The sequence below is a fragment of the Mus pahari genome, chromosome 5 (assembly GCF_900095145.1).
Source record: "Mus pahari chromosome 5, PAHARI_EIJ_v1.1, whole genome shotgun sequence".
NCBI lineage: Eukaryota > Metazoa > Chordata > Mammalia > Rodentia > Muridae > Mus > Mus pahari.
In genome coordinates this window covers 105,294,030-105,302,574 of record NC_034594.1, presented here as the reverse complement: position 1 = coordinate 105,302,574, position 8,545 = coordinate 105,294,030, and the positions used below count along the sequence as shown (strand labels likewise).

The following is an 8,545-nucleotide window of genomic DNA, read 5'->3' as shown; positions in this document are numbered from 1 at the left end:
CTCGAACTCAGAAATCCGCCTGCCTCTGCCTCCCTAGTGCTGGGATTAAAGGCGTACGCCACCACGCCTGGCTTAAATATCTGTATCTTTTAAGGAGGCAGAACAATACAGGAAAAAGAGAAAATTTCAGTAATTTAGGTATGAAAACGATATATAAGGGTTTGATATAATCATTAAGATCATGAACTCTGCCATTAGTAGTTGACTGACCTAAGGTAGATGCTTTAACTGAATCTCATTTTCATGTGTAAGAAATTGAGATATTGGCTAGATGTGATGGCACACACCTTTAATCCCAGCACTTGGGAGGCAGAGGCAGGTGGCTCTCTGTGAGTTCAAGGCCACCTAGTCTTCATAGTGAGTTACAAGCTAGTTAGGGATATACAGTGAAACTCTGTCTCAAAAAAATTTGAAATATTAATTTAATAGTGCCTCATAATGTTACATGATGATAAGTTAGTATATATGTAGTGTGTAGTAGTCAGCAAATGGCTTTAATTAGTGTCCACATTATTATTAATAATGCAAATATTAGGTATAAAAATCCAGAGATAGATACACACAGAGTTTAACTAGCAAACAGAAAGCCTAGGTATTTTTGAAGATTAATTTATGATTAACACATGGCTGAGAGTTAATAAAGTAATTCAAAATGTTGAACTTTCGACACAATTTGCAGAATGTTGAATTACTGAACTGTAGTGCAGCAAACTGAATAGTGAAAAAGCTCACAGTTCTGAGTCTACAGGAAATAGCAAGCCTAAAAGCAATCTAGTGTGCTTGATAAAGCAATAACTGGTGCCTACACACCCATTTGATGTTCCAGTCAAATTGTAGCTACTGTTGAGATCAGTTATGGGTTTTTCTAGACCTGTTTCTGTCGTTTCAAATGCCCAGGCTCTTGAATGAGAGACCATTTCCGACTAGTTATCATGTGCTGGCTGCCACTGAGCCCTAGCTGTTGGGATCTTTCTAGAGAGGGGCTTAGAACTTCTCTACTTCAGGCTAAGAACTTAGTCACCTGCCTCCTCCTCTTCTGCTAGTCCCTGTTGCTACTGCTGCTTTTTCTTCTTCTTCTCCTCCTCCTCCTCCTTTCTCCTTCTCCTCCTCTTCTTCCTCCTCCTCTTCCTCTTCTTCCTCCTCCTCCTCCTCCTTCTTCTTCCTCCTCCTCTTCTTCTTCTTCTTCCTCCCCTTCTTGTTCTTGTTTTTCTTGTTCTTATTCTTGTTCTTTTTCTTCATTCCTCCTTCCTGAATGTGTGCATGCGCTCTTCGTGTGTGTATGGGTGTATACATGAGTGGTTACACAAGTCCATGTGCAAGCCTGACATTGACATGAGGAGTCACCCTCAATTCCTCTTCCATCTTCTCACTGAGGTGAGAAGCTCACCAAGATGGCCAAGGGCAGGTAACCAAAATGTCTGGATTATATAAGGAAGAGCCTCTGGGCTAGAGAGTTCAAGGTAGGGGGCAGGGTATGCTTGCCAGCCATATACCTTAACAGGTAGGGACTGAGGGATGCTGGGAGAACCTGGAGGCCGGTTCTGCTTTGATATGTTAAATAGACACCTCAGCTACTTAGCCAGGGTTTGGAACTTAACAGATAGCCACCCTGCTCTTGGGATCCCCTGTCTGTGCCTTCTCAGGCCACCATACACACTAGCATTTGCTTGGATTCCAAGGATAGGAACTCTAGCACTCTAACTACTGAGCCATCCCGCCACCTGCCCCCGCCCCTAGCTTCCATTCTTAACCCCAACCTTTCATCTCAGAGTTTCAGCTTTGATGCTTCCCACTTCCTTCCTATGGTTACTTTAACCGAAGTGAGTCAGGTCTTACTGAAAAAATGACCACAGCTTGTCAGCTCCCACCCACCCTGTCCCCGGGCTGCTTGGCCAGCACGTGTGTGTGTGTGTGTGTGTGTGTGTGTGTGTGTGTGTGTGTGTGTGTGTGGTGTTAGGGTTACTCAGCTCACTATTTCCCCTTATCCTCGAAGTCACGAGACATTTAGTAGGGCTTCCCCAGCCACCCCCCCTACCCCAGGCAGAAGTCAGTCTAACATCTATCTGGTGGTTCAGGGCGGGGGCAGGAGGAGTGCTTGCATCCTTTGGGAACTGAGTAGGTCAGTTTACCTATAGTCAACTCCTCTAATGGCTCAACTCTGTTGCCTGGGACCTTAGTCTGAAGAAGAATCCCAGTACTTGGGCAGCTGAGGGAGGAAGAGCTGAGTTCAAGGCCATACTGAGTTTCCTTGAGGCCTTATCTCAAAGTGGCTGGAGTGACTTGGTTGAGCAGCAGATGTTTGCTTAGCATGTGAAAGGGTTTGGCGGGCTTGGCAGGAGTTTTTAATTGTGATTGTCAGTAGTAACCAGACTATTTCCCAGTTCTAGGAACTAGTAATGAATGTGTGTTAATCTAGGAACTAGTGATGAATGTGTGTTAATCCCCCAGAGCGCCCCCCCCCCCAGACAGATCTAAGTTCACCCCAAGACCTCTGGAGCTTGAAGGAACCACCGACACAATTAGGCATGTCTTGCCTAGGGTTGGTTGTGTGTTGGTTGGATTCCAAGGATATGAACTCCCGTCTCACTGGTGCCGGCAAGCACTCTAACTGTTGAGCCATCCTGCCACCTGCCCCCGCCCCTAGCTTCCATACTTAACCCCAACCTTTCATCTCAGAGTTTCAGCTTTGTTGCTTCCCACTTCCTTCCGATGGTTACTTAGAATCACCTTTCCTAGCTTTGGAAGGTAGAATGCCTTTTAAGGTTTCAGGACACATTTTAAAGGACTGAGCTTGAAGATATCAGGAGTTTATGCTGATGCTTTGAAAGTCAGGCAAGCCTGATCTGAGCTCTACCCCTTCCTGGAGAGGTTGCTGGCATTCTTTCTGTGGAGTCTAAGATTCATTCCCTGCTTCTGCCCTCTGAAATTTTAAGGGATTTTTCTCTTAAATCAGACAGAACTCAATAGACACCACAATGTGATTTGAGTAAGATCCATTTATTCAAAATTAGAGTCTGCTACAAAGGCAGACAAACAATACACCATTCCCAGAGGAATTGAATTACTTCTAGTTAAAAATGAGTTCTATTAGAACTAATTTTAGGTGGTTATAAATAACACACTGGCCACAGTTTTCAGGGATGAAGCGGTTGGGGAATCACAGTAGGGGACCCCTCTGAGCTGCTGCAGGGATGATCATCAAAGAATCCCGCTGGTTTCTCTTCCCAAGACCCATGAGCGTCTTCACAACTCTCTCAGAAGCCCTGAACTCAGGGATGAGAGCAATTGAAAGGACACCATGGCAAACGGCTCTGCAGCTCTCAAGTGTGGCCAGCCTTAGAATAGAAGCTTCAGTTGCTTCCCAAGGAAGAACCCCTCCCATTATATAACATAATATAATCTCCCTTTAAATACTCAAATACTATAAAGTGTCCCCAATGGAAACAGCTTAAACACAGGTTAAAAATAATAAATACTGTAAAATTATAATATCGGGCTTCTTTCTAAATAGTTCACAGAGAAGCTCAGTGAATAAATAGAATGGGAACTGAGGTATCAGAGGTAATAAATATTTTGGAGAGAGGTACAAATGAGGTTTTCCAAGGAGTTGTTTCCGTTAGCTAAGATCCCTGGATCAGATTTAGAGAGCTCTGTCTAGTTCCTGGAGTCCAGCAGACTCAACACACACTCCAGGTGTTTTAGCTTTTCATTTTGATCTTCATGTATGCTTCTATGCAGTTGATGAAGATGTCAAATTCATTCATGGCCTTGTAGACGCCTTTGTCTTGGAGCTGTGTGGGGAGAGAAGCACCTGGTTAGAACCCATTGAAGGGCTGAGGGGCTCCCTGCACTGGGAAGGACGCTGAGCGTAGAAAGATCACTGCGTTCCTGTGTTGGGAGCTGAAGGACCCAAAGATTTGTCCGTCTGCTTTGGGAAGGGGCTGTGCCTTCCCCTGCTTCCCCTGTGCCTTCTCCCGGCTTTAAGCACTGCCAGGAGTCAGCAAGGGAAGCATTCAGTCCTCAAAGCGCTGTCAGAGTGGCACCTTTTCAACTCTTTTTTTTTTTTTTTTTTGAAGAGGCTAGTGCTCACATAATGCCTATGCAGAATGTTATGCAAAGATATCAGAGGAAGCAGTTTGTAAGCAGGACAGTGATGGAGATAGCAGGGAAATGCTTTTTTTTTTTTAATGTTTTGAGTGTGTAGGCAGTCCTCGCCCTGCAGTTCTGACCTGCTGTCATGGAATTCATGCCCACTGATGTTGGAGCCCTGCCAGGTGTCTCTGCCTCGCCCACAAAGATGATGATGATGATGTAGGCCACATGGCTTCTGGGAACTAGGGTTGAATAGGTTCACAGGCAGTTGGAAGTGTGAAACCTCATTTTGTTTGCCAGGTGGAAAGTGCCCCGGGACAAGTAAGAATTCTGCTTCCTGCTCATTCTGATTTGGGGGGAGGGGCATCCAGGCCGAGCCCCAGTGATGTGTACCCGTGTGCATTAATTCATGTCTGCTTTCTGTACTTGTGGGTTCAGCCTGTTTCCCAACAAGGCACTTTCTGTACTTTCTGTTTCCTCTGTCACTCTCCTCAACACCTAGTGCCCTGTGCTCATAGGCTGTCTGGTCAGTCTAAGCCAAAAGCCTGCAAAAGTGGAGTAGTCATTTAGAAACTGCCGGAGACGCTTTGCAGAAAACAAACCTATCTGAGGTGGTGGCTTTCTAACTGGCAGAGGAGGTCACACCATTTGCAGGGTTCCCACACTCCAGATGCAGAATAGCTCCCACCCTCCTTCTGCGCTTTGGCCATGGACAGAGGTCATGTTACACGCGCCACCCCCCTTGCCACTTACCTTATTAAAATCATTCTTCACCTGCTCCACCGCCTTGCTCTTATTTTCACAGGGGAGAAATCGATGCTGAAGAAGAAAAGAGAGATCATTGGTAATTCTTGCTTGAATCCTGCATCCGTGGCACTTGGGGGGAAACTATCTTCTTGTGCGAGGAAGGAGACACCCTCGCTCATCTTCAATGCCCACTTCTTAGCTCCTGGGGAGAACTGAGCCATGATTCAGTAGGGAAAGAGGAGAACAGCCTAGGAAGATGCAATGTATGTCTTTGCCATCACTAAGATGGCTTGCTAAGTGTGGGTGTGAACTCAGGTCTTGGGTTTTGTCTCTCAGAGCCCCAAGACATCTGTTCTGTTTTTAGTGTCTCTTCTTGTCTATCTCCAATCTCAATCACCATGAACTATTTCTAGGTGTCTGAGAGAGGAGCGAAAGTCTCAGCTACTGGGACCAAATCGTTGGGCCAGAACCATTGCACAAGTAGACTCCAGCTGATGTCCCAGTATCAGTGAGAGAAGAACGACAAACAGGATCAGCAAAGGCATTGCTTCAGTCAGGGACAGCTGCCCTGGCTGTATTATTCACAGATACTGGCTTAGGGACAGTAGTCTTCTGGCCCTTCTGAAATACCAGAGTCCTATCAGCCCAGCTGTGTGCCACTGAATTTGCTTCCCAAAAGATGAGATGAAGAAGTGAATGTTTTCCTGTGCTTGGGAGCCTCAGTTGGCAGCCCAGAGGTGAGGGAGCCCTGACTGAAGCCCTAGCCTTCCCATGAAGAGAGAGGGGAGTAACTAATAACCCACGATGACTCACAAATAACAGGAAGGCTATGCGCAAATCTTCACGTGTGAGTGCCTCAAAGTCACTCCCACACTCGCTCAGAGACAGATGAGCAAGAGACCTGACTCCGGGCGGGCGTCTCTCTAGATTTACCTAGTCTCCTGTCTAGTCTGTGTGTGTCTCTGGATGCATGTGGCCTGACTGGGCTGTAAGAGACAGTATTTGTTGGGTGGCTCCGGGGGATTTGCGGGTGGGGAAGAACTGGTCTGCTACTCACACAGCGCCGCAGCCGCATCCTGAGGGTCTTCAGCTTCTCTCCCAGGGAATTCAAATGCTCCTTGATTTCCGGGCCATGCTTCTCTGCTTGGGGCATCACTTCTACCAGGTAAAACTGGATCATTTCTGATAAGGCTTGGCAACCCAAGTAACCCTAGAGGCAGGGATCAAAGGTTGGGTGTGACTTACTAGAATGATGGTCTGTTGCCACTAACCTTGATTCCTAAGGACCCCCTCCCCCTTCTAGTTACATTTTCTCCCTCTACCACAGAAAGAATTCTTCATAACCCTTGACTGCTGGCGATATGCTGAGTTAAGGTCTTCTCACTTCTCTTTTGGAAAGCTGTGGCATCAGACCCAGCTCTCGCTGTCACAAGCAGCGCCTCCTGTCCCTAATCACTTGATCGCTCCCCAGCACCCACCGGAGGAACTCTTACCTTAAAGTCCTGCATTAAGGAATCGTTTAGCAGTATGTTGTCCAGCTGGTCCTTTGTTTGCTGGAAGAACAAAAGGATTGTGAATACCCAACGTGCATGTCATTGGAATACTTTTCCATTTGTAGAGTTTTGAATTTGTAATCAGTGTAGCCCTGGCAACTATGGAAAGGAGGAGAGTTTTAAGAACAGGATTTGACAGTGCTAGAGCCTGGAGTTAAATCAAAGTCCTTCCTCTTGGGATCCAGTTGTTTTTAAAAAACTTCTGACAGAATTTAACAGACTGGGGGAAGTTTGACCCAGGTCCGGTCTTCTTTCAGATGAATCAGATCAGGTTTCAAGAGCACAGGTGTCAACACTTCCTTTCTGGAGTCCCTTATGGAGAGCCTGTTTTGCATGGCTCTCCGCCTTTCTCTGGACCTCCATACCAGTTCCAGGAGCTCTGAAAGGGGAATACTCTTGTAATGCAAGCTCTCTATGCCTGGTGCTGCCCCAAACCCCCCAAACCTCCATCCTCCAGATCTAGAGACCACGCAGAGACAGCATGGACCGCCTATAACACAGACTTTTGTCCTAGCCAGCAAAACCTGGAGCCTCACTGGAAACTTAACAGAAAGTTCTTGAGCATGGGAGAGACTTAGCTTTTTGGATGTGCCTGGGTTTAGTTTAACTCATGGCTTGTCCTAGGACTCTCTGGATTTAAGTTTAAGGGGAATAGATGCTGGAGATAGAGGAGGAGCAGCATGAGGTGGGAGCTGGAGGTGGAGGAGAAAGAGAACAAGGAGGAAGAGGAAGAGGAGGAGTAGAAAGAGGAGGAGGAAGAAGAGGAAGAAGAGAAAGTGGAGGAGGAGAAGGAGGAGGAGGAAGAGAAGGAGGAGGAGAAGGGGAGCTATTCTGGCAGTTCCATTAGAATGCATATTTCGGGTAATCACAGGAAGAAAGGCCCTGCGGGCTCACACTTACAAAGAAAGTCTTCACCTGGCTGAAGGCCGTCCGCAGCTCTCGGAGCATGTGGGTCTGGCTGACTGGGAAATGGGTGCAGTTGTTGTCTTCCCGGGTGTACTGGCCTCTGCTGATCCTCACACCAGCCAGTAAGAGCAGGCAGCATAGCAGTGCTGAGCCAGGCATGATGACCCTCTCTTTTCTGCAAGGCTACCTTGGGCGTGGGTAGTGCAAGAGCAAGTCCCTAAAGTGTCGACCTCCTGTCCTGGCCCCCTTTTATACTGGCTCAGTGGGGCCTTGCCATTTACAAACTTCCTGGCAAAGGTTTGTTATTCAGGCTCCTCCCTCTTCTAAACCATGTAATGTTTGAGTTTAATTTTTTTTCTTTCTTTTTTTTTTTTTCCCTTTTTTTTGCATTGTAAGCGCAAAAGAACTTGTAAGAATGAACTTCTGCATTATAGCTATTTTTAGAATGGGCTACCTCTCTTTAAATTTTTTTTTTTTTTTTCTTTTTAGCTTCTCAATACTAAAAGTTGTATTTCCTGAGGCAGACAGCTGATCTATGTACAGAGGCTCTCAACTTTGGGTTCCATTCACGCACTCCCTGGTCACAATGACGTGGATAAATGGGCTATTCCAGAACATATTAGGATTGTGAAATAATTGTTTCCTCCTTTCAACCTGGGTTGAATGTCCAATATTTCTTGCTGACTCAGGAGTCACCTTAGCAATCAGTTACCCAAAGGAAACCTGAGAGGGCTGATTTTCCTCAGACCTCACTCTCTTTAATTCTTCCATCATGTGTTCAAGACTATCCCTTGAGGGTATGTGTGCTGTGGGGCAGTTGGTCAGCGGAGAGTTCTGGTGCCTCCTCTGGCCCGTGTTTCATTGAGAGGCTCAGATCCCAGCATGAGAAGTTAAGAGAAGGCGCTCAGACTTCTGGGAAGTTTTGCTCTGTGCTGTCAGGTAGACCTTACCATGGCCCTGTTTTACAATGTCCCAGGCTTGGAGATGTGTAACCTGTAGCTGTTGAAGGATGGAGGTGGAGATGTTAGTACTTCTACAGATAGTCCTTTGATTATGCCTGGACCTTCCCTTCAGTAGGGACCTCAGTTTGGGTGGGAAGAGCATTCACCTAGAGTCCTCCATTGCCTTTCACTCTGTACCCTGGGCCAGCAACCACTTGTCCTCCTGCCACCTGTTTTCTGTGTGACCCAGGGGGGCAATGCTACATGTCCTCTTGACCAGGGAATGTTTGTTTAAATAAAAGTAGA

The 8,545-nt window shown here is 46.6% G+C and overlaps 1 protein-coding gene across 1 annotated transcript; it reads right to left on the bottom strand.

The window, feature by feature from the left end:
• Positions 1 to 2,984: 2,984 nt before the first annotated feature.
• Positions 2,985 to 7,525, bottom strand: Il10 (interleukin 10). Its single transcript, XM_021199235.1, has 5 exons — positions 7,293 to 7,525; positions 6,333 to 6,392; positions 5,897 to 6,049; positions 4,846 to 4,911; positions 2,985 to 3,791 (listed from the first exon to the last, which is right to left on the bottom strand). The coding sequence occupies exons 1-5, from the start codon at positions 7,455 to 7,457 to the stop codon at positions 3,699 to 3,701; spliced, it is 537 nt and encodes a 178-aa protein (XP_021054894.1). The 5' UTR covers positions 7,458 to 7,525; the 3' UTR covers positions 2,985 to 3,698.
• Between the last annotated feature and the right edge of the window lie 1,020 nt (positions 7,526 to 8,545).

Coding starts and splice junctions, on each gene's coding strand:
- Il10 (XM_021199235.1), bottom strand. CDS start 7,457: ATGCCTGGCTCAGCACTGCTATGCTGCCTGCTCTTACTGGCTGGTGTG. Junction 6,393..7,292: donor GCCAGGTGAAGACTTTCTTT/GTAAGTGTGAGC, acceptor TTGTTCTTCCAG/CAAACAAAGGACCAGCTGGA. Junction 3,792..4,845: donor TGAAGAATGATTTTAATAAG/GTAAGTGGCAAG, acceptor CTCCCCACACAG/CTCCAAGACAAAGGCGTCTA.